This window comes from Carettochelys insculpta, chromosome 2, assembly GCF_033958435.1.
Source record: "Carettochelys insculpta isolate YL-2023 chromosome 2, ASM3395843v1, whole genome shotgun sequence".
In the NCBI taxonomy this organism is placed as follows: domain Eukaryota; kingdom Metazoa; phylum Chordata; order Testudines; family Carettochelyidae; genus Carettochelys; species Carettochelys insculpta.
The window spans coordinates 234,940,813-234,955,012 of record NC_134138.1 but is presented as its reverse complement, the minus strand read 5'-3'; the positions used below and the strand labels follow the sequence as shown (position 1 = coordinate 234,955,012).

General features: G+C 44.7%; 1 protein-coding gene across 2 annotated transcripts in view; it reads right to left on the bottom strand.

Moving 5' to 3' along the window:
- Window positions 1–9,974: 9,974 nt before the first annotated feature.
- Window positions 9,975–14,200, bottom strand: part of KRIT1 (KRIT1 ankyrin repeat containing) — a 49,394-nt gene continuing 45,168 nt past the window's right edge. The window contains exon 18 of one of the 2 annotated variants that reach the window (XM_074986228.1): window positions 9,975–12,572. In XM_074986228.1, coding sequence (XP_074842329.1) covers window positions 12,504–12,572 — 69 coding nt within the window. In that variant the 3' untranslated portion in view covers window positions 9,975–12,503. The remainder of the gene's footprint in view (window positions 12,573–14,200) is intronic. The other variant, XM_074986229.1, reaches the window with a different exon arrangement.

Here is a 14,200-nt window from a genome sequence, read left to right as displayed (position 1 = left end):
AAATAGAGCCTATTTCAAAATAAGCCATGGTGGCTGTGGCTACACTATCCCTCCCTTTCAGAAGAGGCATGTAAATTACAGCCATTTGAAAATGCAGATGAGGCACTGATATGAATATTCAGTACTCCACTTGCATAACGACGGCCACCCAGCTTGTCGAAAGTCCTGATTTCGCACTAAAAATAGCCATGTAGCCAGCGTTCCTTCAAAAGCATGACCCAATTTCGAAAGTACCTTCCTTCTTCACAAAAAAAAAATTGGGAAGAAGGGTGCTTTTGATATCAGGGCACCCTTTCAAAGAAACCCTGGCTACAAAGCTATTTTTAGTTCAAAATCAGCACTTTTGATGGGCCAGGTGGCCACTATCATGCAAATGAGACACTGAATATTCATATCAGTGCCTCATCTGCATTTTCAAATGGCCATAATTTACATGCCCTTTTTGAAAGTGGGGGTAGCATAGCCATGGCCAGTGTGTCCAATGGCTTTATTTGAAAATAGGCTCTATTGTGTGTAGACACTCTATTTCAAAATAGCTGAGGGCCATTTCTAAATAAGGCTGCTGTATAGACATACCCTTAGACTGTGTCTACATTACATTCCCCTTGGAGGAGGACAGCAAATGAGGGAAATCAACAATGCAAATGAAGTGCTGATTTTCAAATCTCATGCCTCTTGTGCAATCACGTTTCTGGAAGACACTTTTCTGAAAACAAAAACAACAGTATAGATGGGGTTCCTTTGGGAAACACAAAAAAAAAACTTTCAAAGGAACACTTTATTTGTTTCAGGAAGAAGGGTACTTTCAAAAACAGGTTTTTTTCCTGAAGGAGCCCCATCTACCCTGCTGTTTTTGTTTTTGGGAAAGTCTCTTCCAGAAATGCGATCACATGAGATTATGCAAATGAAGCACAAGATTTGTAAATCAGTGCTTCATTTGAATTTTGATCTCCCTCATTTGTATTCCTCTTCCAAAAGGGATGAATATACCATAGATGCAGCCTTAGAGACTTACAAATTTATTAGGCCGTAAGATTTCATGAGTAAGATCCATTTCTTCAGATGAATGGAGAAGAAAAATAGAACTCAGGGCTTATATAGCCCCAGGGAGGAAGGGGAAAAAACCGGATTGTCTGTTACTAGCAGGACCTGTTGATGAAGCAAATTAAGTAGGATGTGTCCCATTCCTATTAATATCAAATATGGGGAAAACTGCCTTTGTAATACATGAGAGAGTTAAGATCTCTGTTCATGCCTAGGTTAAATGTGTCATGTTTACAAATGAATTCCAATTCAGATGTCTGCCTCTGTAATCTTGTGGTAAAAATCCAAGAATGGCTACTTTTATCCATTATTGAGTGTTCAGGGAGGTTAAAGTGACCCCCCAAAGACTTATGTTTATTCCAATTTATATTATTGGATTTAAGCCCATTCACCCTGTTACACAGAGAATGTCCAGTTTTTCCAATGTACATGGCAGGGGGGCATTGCTGGCTCAGGATAGCATAAATCATAATAGTGAATGTGCAGGTATATGAACCCCTGATGGTGTTGCTGATGTGGTTAGGTTCTGCGATGGTGTCGATTATATAAATGTGTGGACAGAGTTGGCAACAAGCTTTTTTGCAGGGATAGGTACCCGAGTTAGTGTTTCTATGGCAGTGTTCCCCAGACGGTGTTTCATGAAACCCCAGGATTCTGTGAAGTGAAAATAAGGGTTCCATGAAAAAATTCCATTACAATAACATTTTATAATTTTAAAAAAATAATAATTACTATTTAAGCATTAATGAATTTCATTAAAAACAAATTTCATTTATGTTTGCCATGACGTGTGCCTGTGTAACGCCAGTGTAGACAGAGAATGGAGACAACGTCACTACTCAGCGCTGAGCACACAGTCAGTTGTGTGATTGCCTATGAGGGGTTCCAGAAAATTCTTTCATGTTTACAAGGATTCCATGGCCAAATAAAATTGGGAAACTCCATTCTCTGGTATGGTGTGTGGCTGCTGGTATTGTCTTGAGGTTGAGCAGCTATCTGTAGGAGGGGAGAATTTTATCATAAAATTACAGAAGGAAACATCTGAAATGAAATTCATGTACAAATCTGACACATTTAACCAGAGCCTGAACAGAGATCTTAACTATCTTATGCATTACAATGGCAATTTCCCCACCTTTGATATTCACAAGATTGGGACACATCCTATTAATTTGCTTCATTAACTGGTCCTACTAGTGATAGGTAACCCCCATATTCCCATTCCTTCCCTCACCTGCACCCCAATTTATATAAACCCTGGATTCTATTTTTCTACTCCATTCATCTGAGGAACACCTGGAACAATGATTCCTCAGCTCTCATCCTCTATTATCCCTCCTCTACTTAAGATACATTGATGACATCTTTATGATTTGGACCCATGGTATAGAGACTCTAGAAGAATTCTACAGAGACTTTAACAATCTGCACCCCACCATCAGGTTATGCCTTGATTACTCCACGCGAGAGAGACATTTCCTGGACCCTACAGTACAAATCAAGGATGGCCTTACCTACACACTTCTAGTTTCCATCCTGCACACATAACTAGATCCATTGTTTATAGTCAAGGCCTTAGGTACAATCACATTTGCTCTGATCCTGCTGACAGAGACCAAAAACTACAAGATCTTTACCAAATATTCATAAACCTGAATTACCCACCAGGAGAAATAAAAAAACAAATCAGCAGGGCCAGACGAATACCCAGAGACCAGCTACTCCAAGACAGGCCCAAAAAAGCCAAGAACAGAACACCACTGGTCATTACGTACAGTCCCCAACTCAAACCACTGCAATGCATTATTAAAGACCTACAACCTATCCCTAATCAGGATGCCACTCTCCAGAAGGCCCGAGGTGACAGGCCTGTTCTCTCCTACAGACAACCTCCCAACCTTATGAGGATTGCCACCAACAGCCACAGTCTATAGCAGGAACACCAGTCCTGGGACTTTTTCTTGCAACAAAGCCCACTGCCAGCTCTGTCCACATATGTATTCTGGGGATACCATCACTGGACCTAACCAGGTTAGTCACAGAGTCATGGGCACCTTCTCATGTTCCTCAACTAACATCATATATGCCATCATGTGCCAACAATGCCCACATGCTTTGTATATTGGACAGACTTCAAACTCTCTTAGACAAAGAGATAATGGGCATAAAACAGACATAAAAACACTCCTGATCCACAAACCAGTCAGCCAACATTTTAATGGAATGGGCCGTTCTGTTAACGACTTAAGAGTTCGCATCTTACTGAGGAAGAATTTTCACACTACTTTGGAAAGAGAGGCTACTGAACTCTCTTTTATATTCAAATTCAACACATTAACATGTGGTTTGAACCGGGATGTGAATTTTCTGGGTCATTATAGGGGCTCTTTTGCATACTCGGCTTAATCTAATTCTTGACTCCCCCCCACCCCACCCCTCTACTCTCTGATTTGCTCACCTTGATACTTTTTTTTCTGATTTGTCAACTTTGATTACTAATTTTGGTTCTCTGTGCCTTAAATATTGAGTCTGTTCAGGTAAGGCTATGGTATGAAGAAGTGGGTGTGTACCACGAAAGCTCACCTAATAAATTATTTTGTTAGCCTTTAAAGTGCTACTTTACTGCTTTTTTGTTTTGATAGTATATAGACTAGCATGGCTTTCTCTCTGTTACTCATCTGAGGAAGGGGGTTGTACCCATGAAAGCTCATGACCTAATAAATTTGTTACCTTCTAAGATGCTACAGGACTGCTTGTTACTGGATTAACATTAATCAAATCACACTTCCCTCTTCTCTGTGTGTAGAGCAAGGCAGAAATCTACATAATTCTCACAAGACTATTTAGTGGGTTTGACCATAGAGTAGTACAAGGACTGGAACATAGGCACCAAGTTTCTAATCTGCTGGCATGCTCCCTCCAGCTCTGCCTCCTCTCCATCCCTTTTCCCAAAGCTCCACTCCTAACCCTTCCTACCCTGCCTTCTCCTGTCCCTTCAAAACCCAGTTCCGCTCCCTCTCCTGTAATGTGCAGTGCCCTCACTCCTCTTTCTTCCCACAAAGTGCCTCCTGACACCACAATACATCTGATCTGTGGCACAGGGTAGACACTGAGAAGGAGAGAGTATTATTATCAGTGGGGCCTGTAGGCAGCTAGGAGTTCCTAGGAGGATGGGAGAGTCTGATAGGAGCGATGCCAGCAGCTGCTCCAGCCCCAGAGCCCAGGGACTCCAAAATGTGGGGCCTAAAGTGACTGCCCTGATTCACTGTACCCTAGGGACAATTCTGCTACTTAGGCATCTAAGCCACCTGACCACAGGAGAGGAGAGATCACTAGCAGAAATAGGCACCTTGGGTTTAGATGCCTACTTTCATGAGAGGAGAGAAGTTAAGGATGGACCTCTATCTTCACATCAACCATTGGTGTTTAGGTGATGCTGACTGGCATGCTGGCTTTTGTGGACCGAAGCCTACAGTGCTTTCTCTCCCCATTAGTGGTATAGGAACCTAGGTGCCTACTCAGACTTTGTGTACCACAGCGTTGTTCCTGTGACTTCCTAGGTGTCTAAACATAAGGTTACACTCACATCACAATCCCTAAATCCCTTTGTGAATCTAGTCCTAAGTCCCTTTGTGAATCTAGTCCTAAGTCCCTTTGTGAATCTAGCTCTGGAAACATTTAGATATAATTCATTATTTCTGACAATATATTGGTTTTAAAAAATAATCTGGTCCTATTCTCCCTATGCAGTCAAAACTCCCAAAAGTGCAGTTGCTAGATCGGGGTGGGCAATCATTTTTGATGGCGGGGGCACTCCAAAATTTTGGTAAGTGGTCAAAGTCTGCACTTTTCTATGGGAGGTTGGGTGCAGAAGGGAACTTGGGGTAGGGAATTGGGGTTCAGGCAAGGGTGTCGGGTCTGAGAGGGAGTACGGGAAAGGAGGGGGTTGTGGCTTGGGGCAGGGGATTGGGGTGCAGAGTGGGAGAGGGGATATGGGTGCCGGAGAGGATGCTGGCTTGTGGGGAGGTGAGTCGGAGGGGGTGGAAGATCGGGGAGGGGGTTGTGACTGGGGAGAGAGGGAGTACAGAGGGTTTGGGTGGTAATCTGGGGCAGGTGGTCGGAGTGCAAGTCCAGGAGAGGGTATGGTTACAAGAGAAGATTCTGGCTCGGGGGAGGGGTGGGGATGGGAGCGCAAGGTCTGGGAGGGAGTTGTGACCAAGCAGTGGAGGGAGTGTAGAGGGTTCAGATGCTGATGTGGGGGAGAAGAAGGAGGTAACCTGGGGCAGAGAGTTGGGGAGTGGGGTGCTAAATGCAGACTCTGGCCAGAAAGTGCTTACCTAGGAAGCTCCTGACTAGCAGGGACTCCGAGGTAGGCTCCATGCCTGCTGCAGCACCAGGCTGCTGAAAATGGCCGGAGACTCCCTCCATGTGCCTCCCTGTGCCAGGCGCTCCGTGGGGTGGGGTGGGGAATCTAGCCAAAGCAATATCTTGCTTTACATTTTTATAATAACTGAGGCAAAGTGTTTTTTATTCAGTATTTAGCACTTTATACCAGGCTTAGGGAGAACCCAGTACAGTAGTGCCTCGAGTTAGGCGAGGGTTGTGTTCCCACGCACCCTTGCATAACTTGAATTTCCCATAAGTTGGAGGGGGGAGGAGCTTTGAACACACGTTCTGCAGCTGGGGAAGGAGCACCTGGATCTCCTTTTGTAAGGCGCGGGGGAGTTAAGCCTGGGGCGGTTTAGGGCTGCAGCGGGGTGGGGAATGGAGTTTGAGCTGGAGCAGTGTGTGGCAGGGAGCCAGAATCACGCGGCGGCGAGGTTAAACCGAGGCAGGGGGGTTGAGGCAGAGCCACGCGTGGGGATGGTGAGTTCAGTGCTCAGCCGGTGAGCCGGGCTGCGGGGGAGCCTGTGCGCGGGGGGTCGAGCCAGAGCCGCGAGCGAGGGGTGGTAGCTGGAGCTGGGGGCAGGAGCTGGGCCACAGCTAGCAAGCCAGGCCGCGGCAACCTGGCTGGGGGGAGTGAGCTGAGCTTAGCTCACGTTAATGCGAGTTGAGTGCAACCTGAAATCGCGCATTACTCAGTGACAGCCGCATTGCACAGGTGATGCTCCGCTTGAGTCATACAGCCTAGACATAGATGGAAGCTGTTTGGTCAGCTAGTAAATTCAGTGGCGGCCCGCTCAGCTGGACAGGGCTCCTCGCAGGGTGCTAGGAGGGCTACTGAGCCAAACCCGGCTGTATCCGGCGCGCGCTGTTCGGGGTGGGGCTTTGGCCAACGCGATGGGGCGGGGATGGGGCAGGGACAGGCCTCTAGATGGGAGGGGGGTTGCTCTGGGTCCCGCACTTGAGGCACTGAGAGATCGCAGCCCCAGCCCCGCACCCCTCAGGGACGGCCCTGCCTATGGCTCTTTGTCATCAGAGGCTACTGCTTCCGCCCACGGCCTCTTCTCCAGTCACTGCGCCCTACCCCGCACCTAGCGCTGAGTGCGCGCCTAGCCCTCGCCAGCGGACGGCTCCTGCGCTCCCTGGCTGCCCTGCCCCAGCACCGGCTGCGGCCCCCAGACAGACGAAGGCCGACGCCTCAACGTGCCCCTCTCGCCCTGGCGACACACGGCCTCAGAAGGTGGCGTTGTGGGGGGGGGAGGGTCGACGCGCGCATCCACAAGCGCACGCGCGTCCTGAGGCGGCGGCTCAGATGCCGCATCCAGTTGCCATGACTGCAGGGACGCCGGAGCGGCGCGGACGAGCTTCGCGCATGCGCTCAGCCGCGCTGAATGGAGGGGGCGGGGCAGAGAACCGGTAGGCGTAAGGCGCGCACGTGCCTGTCCTGGGCCACTGCTTTCACCTTCCTTGCGCACACCGCTGATTTGAAAGCAAGGTGCTATTGAAATAGCTCATTAGCTTTCCAATAACGGCTCGTCTCCCTACGGTGAATATCAGGACTGATGTCTATGGTATGGGATTTGTGATCCTCGCTTCAGTCTCTTCGGATCCTATTCACACGGAACTCTGGCTCAGATTCCCAAAGGAACTTAGGTGTCATGACACTCAGAACCACGATGCTTCACTTGTAGGTACTGGAAAATCACGGCAGAAGTTCTGCAGTCCACAAAGCCTGAGTTAGCAGCCTAGGCTTCCTATACAATACAGGGAGAGAGACAGGCACCTTAAAAGGGGGTCCACAAAAGACTGCATTCTGGGTAAACAGCTGCCTAAGCTAGTCAATTAGCGATGCTGATGTGAGGAACGTGTTCTAAATTTTTCATCTCAAACTTTAGAAACCCAAAACTGGGCTGCTGTGACCAGCAGCGAAAGCAACTGGAAATTTTACAGGTACTGTCATTTTGCAATCACCACCTGGGGTGGCCCTCAGAGCAGAAGGTGGGAGTGGTGTGTGTATGTGTTATGATACAAGCAAGAGTGGTGGGTGAAGCTGTGCTTGGGGAGGGAGTTCCCAGCTTGTGCTGCACCCCCATACTCCATCCCTGCTCTTTCCAGGCCCTGCCCCCTCCCTATAGCTCTACTCCATCCCCCATATTTCACTTTTCTCTCTGCACACCCATTCTAGCCAAAGTCTTGAACCCAAATGTAGCAAATGACATTTAGAAAAAACACTCTTCTAAAATTTCTTTCTAAAGAAGTTGGAGCATATTGTGAAGACTGGACATGAAGAAGGTACTTAATTTAAAGCTCTACATTTGGGAAGAAAAATGTCAGTCACAGAAGCAAATTTTTGTACTATAACAATTAAAGTGTATTTTAGAGAAAGGTAGTCTTTTGAAAAAGTTATTTTAAAAACTGTGTCTGAAGATCCAAGCATTAAAGGCTAAAGCTGAATACTCAATGTGCATCTAAATATCTATCAAGGATTTTTTTTAAAGATGTGATTATATAATCTTCAGCCATAGACAAATGAAATATTTAAAGCAAATTTTAAAACTAAGGTTCTGTAGATATAGTCATGTATAACTATTTTCATCAGTAATTAGGGTTGGCACATGCCTGTTAAATGGGTTCATTACTACTAAACTGGCTCTTTCACAGGTTGTCTTAGGAGGAAGGGCCACCAGTCTCCAAGGTGCAGCAGCCTGCTATGGGAGTCTTCAAGAATGGTCAGAATGTGGATAGGAAGAGAGAAGTGGTTAAGAACTCAGACCCAGGGGAGGCATTGCCTCCCTTTGTCTCATATATCCACTGCCCATGGATATAATACTTATAAGAGGAGGGCAGGGACCCTTTCTTGGTTAGGGGCCACTGACCCAGTGCTTTTTTTTTTTCTTTAAAAAAAAAAAAAAGTAGGAGGTGCTGGAATGCAAGTCCAGCCAGCAGCAGGATCCTGGGCTTCGGGGAAGGTGCCAAAACTCCATTCTAGTGCGTTCCACCAGAAAATAAAGCTCTACACAGACCCACAGACGCACCCCCAATCTTATGCCCTTAATTTCCCCTCACTCTACAGACCTAACTCCTGCACCCCCATACCCTTACTCCCTTCCCTGACCTCCCACACTCCCCAACCCTCTGTCCTGAGCTCCCTGCATGCTACCCCACACTAGATTTCTTTGCAGGGATGGGGGACCCTGCAATTAGTCAGGGGCCACACAAGTGAAAAAAAACCCAAACCATCGCTGATGTGGTCCCCAACTGTATGGGGTCTAGGCGGGAGGGAGGGTGCAGGATTGGGCTGAGGATGAGGGATCCAGGCAGGAAGGAGGGTTTAGCAGGGGGCTGTGGATTGGGGGGTCTGTGCAGAAAGAGGGGTATGGGAGGGATTTAGGTGAGGGGTCTGGGAGGGAGGTTAAGGGTGGGGGTGAAGAGTCTAGGAGGGAATTCGGCCAATCAGAACAGGGCAGGCTGGAAAGGCTGTTGCTGTCCCCCAACATACACACCTTTCCCTGGCAGGGGGAACAGCAGCAACTGGCAGCGGGGCCAAGAGCTGCTTACTGCCTGCGGTCTGGATCCAGACTGTGAGGCTCAGGGCTTCAAAACCTCCACCCGGTAGTAGGCCAGTTTCTATGGAGGGGAGCCCTGAGCCTCCTGGTCCAGATCCAGACTGTGGGCTCTGCCAGGGGGTCCCCCATCCCTGCAAAGAAATCTAGTGTGGGGTAGCATGCAGGGAGCTCAGGACAGAGGGTTGGGGAGTGTGGGAAGTCAGGGAAGGGAGTAAGGGTATGGGGCTGCAGGAGTTAGGTCTGTAGAGTGAGGAGAAGTTAAGGGCATAAGATTGGGGGGGGGGGTGTACAGTGTCAGGGTGGGGTCAAAGGGCCTCAGGGCAGAGGGTGGGGGTGTCGAGGGTGCAGGAGTCACAACAGGGAGTGTGGAGGGGTGTAAGAGTCAGGTTCGCTGGGTGTGGGTGAGCTCAGGGCAGGGGATGGGAACGTGAAGGGGTGCAGGAGTCAGACCATCATTATATTTGATGCAATGCAGACAGGAAGCAAGTGGGGCAAGTCAAAGAGAGTGGTCATATGGTCAAAGCTATGGACTAGGAAAGTGACCTTTGCAGCAGCATTCTGACTGGACATGAGAGGAACAAGATTACATAATTGTCAAGGCCAGAGAGGAGGATGTTGTAGTAACAGAGATGCAAGATGATGAGAATTTGGATAAGAGTTTGGCTACGTGCATGGACAGAACAGGGATCAGTTCTGTTCAATTATCTTCATCCATGATTTAGATAAGGCATAGAGCAGGGGTGGGTAGGACCTGGCCCCATGGACCACATCTGACCCACCAAGCCTTTTAACTGGACCTGTGGCTGGTCCCTGGGATGGGGGAGAGCTTTGAAGGCTACCTCACCCCCCAGGCAAAATCCCTCAGCTCCCTTTGGCCGATGGGAGTTGAGAAATTTTGTTGAGGGGGCGGAGCAGTGCAGCCCAAATGCACTATTATATTGGCTGGGATATTACAAAGCAGTAAACTTTGCCATTTTTGCAAACAAACAATTTATTTGATAGAAATAAAATACATAGCAGTGAGGTTTATTATTTTTATTGTTAAATATACAACTATGACACTTGTATATACATTTTGGAACATTATACACTTCTAGTTTCTAACAAGTGGGTGATATAAAAAAGTATATTCTGATAAAGTCAAAAGATAGTTATGAATTAATTTAGCATCTGCTGTACTATTCACTTCTGATAAAAGGTAATACAGTCAACCTAGGAAGATTTACAAGTAACTGCATGCCAATGAAGCTGACGTGGGATAGGTATGGCTTTAAAGAAAATGCTATAGTACAAACTTTTCCCTGTATGTATTTTTAAAAACTGCCCAGAGTAGTTCATAAGTTGTTAAAATGTACTGATTTTGTATGTCAGAGAATTGTAAATGCAAAGTGCTACAGTGCCTGGCATTGAACTGCTTAACTTTTATTTTAGAGGCAAGAATGAATATTTAACTTTACAACAAAAGACTTCATGTGGTTTTAGCCACACTGCAGTCAGTGGAAGCTGAAACTAAAACCCTATAGCACCTCCTTGAAAGTTCAGAGGTTAGTACAATAGGGTAGTAGTTTGTGGTACAAAGATACATTTCAGATGCCATGTAATTATTTCAAATGTTCATACCCTACTGTTCACTAAAATAAGCCTAATAAATATACAATAGGAAGATTAAAATATGTAGCAGTTAAGCAAATGTACATTTGCTTGTTTAGAAAGATTCTGACAGCTTCAAAGGTTGTCAGAATCCGTCCCTACATCTCTTTCAAAGTATATAGTTTCCAGACTTCTTAAATATTATGGACAAGAAAACAGTCCAGCATTCTATATTAACATGATTATAGTAGGGTCTCCTGCTCCCACTGACTTAATGGGAACAGAATGGAATCCTCAGTATACAGCTCCATGTATACCAAATTTCTGCAGTGTTAATTCCCAATTCTGCAAATCCTTCACACTTCAGAGCCCCAACAAAGTCACGTAAGACATGAGCATGAAAGCTCAATTTCATGGTAACAACTTCACTTCCTACTGCAAAAAGTATTAATCGGTCAAGCCTGCTGCAGTTCAGTGATTAAACTTAATATACATTTTTTGAATCCAGTAATTATTACCCAAGCTGTTCAGATGCCTTCAATATAAGGGATGTATTTTATACGTGTCACAAAAATGCATGGTATTGCACAAAAGTAATAATCCAATAGTTTCAGAACATTAAATATGCTAAACATTTAATCTGCTCCCTAAAAGACTTACAAACGTATTTCCTGATAGTTGTCCTCAGGCAGTATTCTAAAATAATACTGGTACATAACAAGTTAAGAACACAGAAACTGACAGGATCACTTTTGTGACTCTTTGGTGTTCTAACTGAGGTGGAGCAGAATTTTAACAATATATCTGGGAATACCTTTGATAGTTTCTTCAGAGAGCAGGTTGCCTATTAAAGGTTGTTACTTGTATGGGTTCTACCATATTCTAGCACAGGGATGGTCAATAATTTTTGATAGGGGAGCCCCCCCTCGAAGATATTGGTAAATAGTCAGGGTCTGCACTTTTTTATGGAGGAGGGTGTGGGGTCTGGGATGGAGATTGGGTGCAAAAGAGAGGTTGGGGAAAGGGACTGAGGTGCAGGAGAAGGAGTGGATTATGAGGAGGAGTCTGGGCAAAGGAGGGGGTGATGACCTGGGGCATGGTGCTGGGATGTGGGAGGGGCTGGAGTCCCAGAGGTAGGCTGTTGCTGGGAGGTACTTACCAAGGTGGCTCCCAGCCAGGAGCCCAAAGTGACTCTGAGGCATCTCCCTGCCTGCTGCAACCCCATGCTGCTCAAAGTGCCTCTCTGCACTATATGCCAGGGCTGCCACTGCCCCCAGCAGAACCAGCACAGCTCCCATTGGCTGGCTTTTGCCAAGGGGAGTTGCAATGATTGTGTTGGGGTGGGAACAGTGCGCAAAGCCTATCCCTCCCCTTCTCTCACAAGAGGCACATGGTATCTAGAGGCACATGGCCCCAGCAGCTGTCCACGAACAGCACCCTGGGGCTGTGGCAGGCAGGGAATCTGCCTGAGGGTCCCATCAGGGTGGACCAGAGCCAATGGCTTGGCAGGCTGGATCTTGCCCGCAGCATCTTGCCTGTTCCAGCATCACAAGGAGATTAATAAACAGGTACGTTAGGGATTGGTTTAATGTTTAAGGCACTTTGAATCCTCCATAATTTGTTGGGAACAAGAGCATGCTTTATTTTGTTTGGTATACCCCTTTTCACCTCAATATCTTTGTTTTTGTAAGTTAGCTAAAATATAAGAATAGCTTATATGGAAGAAAATCTCTTTATAAAAATAGATATGTTACATACTTTTTTAAAAAATAAGCCACATAGCTTCTGTACAAAAATCTATACAAATTTTACAATATATTTCATTCAGAGAAACTTTCATACACGTGAAAGGCTTCTTTTTAACAAAAACAGTGATATCTGTTTAATTAGAAAATACTTGCAAAATCACATCCATCGCTGTCATTCATTTCGTTCAGTAGACATTAACTGGTTGTTTAATTTCATGAGCAGTTTTACAACAAGACCTGCCTAAATACAGGAAAAAATGAAAAAAGTTGTATCTGGGCTTTCCAGTAACAATATAAAATTCCCAGAGCCTACTTAAATATAGAGTAAACAAATTTATTCACCTCTGTTGCTTACACTTTAGATGATTTAAAAACTGAGTTTTAGAAATTGAGTTCGCTTGCCACTATTTATGCTGTTTGTTTTTTATTTTTCTCAGTGAAATGAAAATCAGTCTTCTTTGTTTTTAGTTTTAGAATGGAGCAGGGTTTGAGTTGCAAACAAATGACAGAACAATGTTTTAAAAACATCTAATTATATTGGAATTTAAAATTAATATAGGAACATTTTTATTGCTCTTATATTTTGGAAAGAAGTTTTTTTCTGGATCAAGTATGACTTGGTCATATTCTAATATTACAAACTTTCTCAGGATTAGTGACACCAGCTTTAATGCCACAGTAAGTTGGTGTGACTGCAACAAATTATTTTATGCAAGATGTATTGGTATAAGAGATGGGGGAGAAAAGAACTATAATTATTCCTAGCCCTCAATCTTCCTCTTGTTTCTAAAGAGGCACCTATTTTCAGGCACTTCATCAAATTTTTCTCCTCTCCATAACAACAGATATGCAAAGGAATGGAAATTCTCTAATGGTAACTATTGTTGAAGCATACAGGAAACCAAAGTGTAATTTCCTCGCAAAATTCTTTAACATAACAATGTCTTCGAGCAAGTGTTCCCACCCTGACTCTAGGCAAAGTGTTACTCAATAGCAGCACTACCACACAGTATTAATGTATTTAATCAATTCCTATAGAGTACATTTGTAACATTGCTTTCAAAACTCTTTATTTCACATCATTCCAAATTTCTTCTAACTTTTACTAGTGCAATTGCCAGCATTCATGATTTTATTGTGGGCCTCATAGTATTTAATATTTTTATTAAAATCACAACTCTTGGGTTCATGTGATTAGCTGAGACACTAAGTTTGAAACCTGCATTTTAATTTTTTCTAACCCTCATAAGTGCAGAGAAAGTATAGATACCATGAACTCAAAAGGCTCAAGTACCAGAAAGTAAATAAGAACTACCCAGATTTCTCATTATAAAATAACCTCATGATTTTTTAATTCAATTATTGTGTCAGGCCTGACGCATGCTGGATGAATACCTACAGAAGCATAGACATGTCAATCTACAGGGACCTCACGCTGGTCACCAATTTCAGCACTCTTTGTTGAGGTAGGATCAAGTAAACCTAGACCCATCATGAATGGTGTTTATCCAGTCTCTTCTTTAAAAACTCCAAAAATTGGGATTCCCAGCTTCATTTAGAAGCCTATTCCAGTGGTTTACTGCCTTTATGGTTAAAAACACTTTCCTAATAACCAATCTAAATCTCCCTTGCTGCAAATTAAGCCAATTAATTATTTTACTACTGTCAGTGAACATAGAGAACAACTAATAATAATCCTCTTCATAACTATTTGCAAAGAAGTTAAGTGCTGATATTAAGGCCCCCCATCTTCTTTTCTCAAGACTAAACAGGCCCAGCTTTTTAGGATTGTTCATAGGTCAGGTTTTCTAAACCTTTTATCATTTTTGTGGTATAACTTTGTACTCCCTCCAATTTGTCCACATCTTT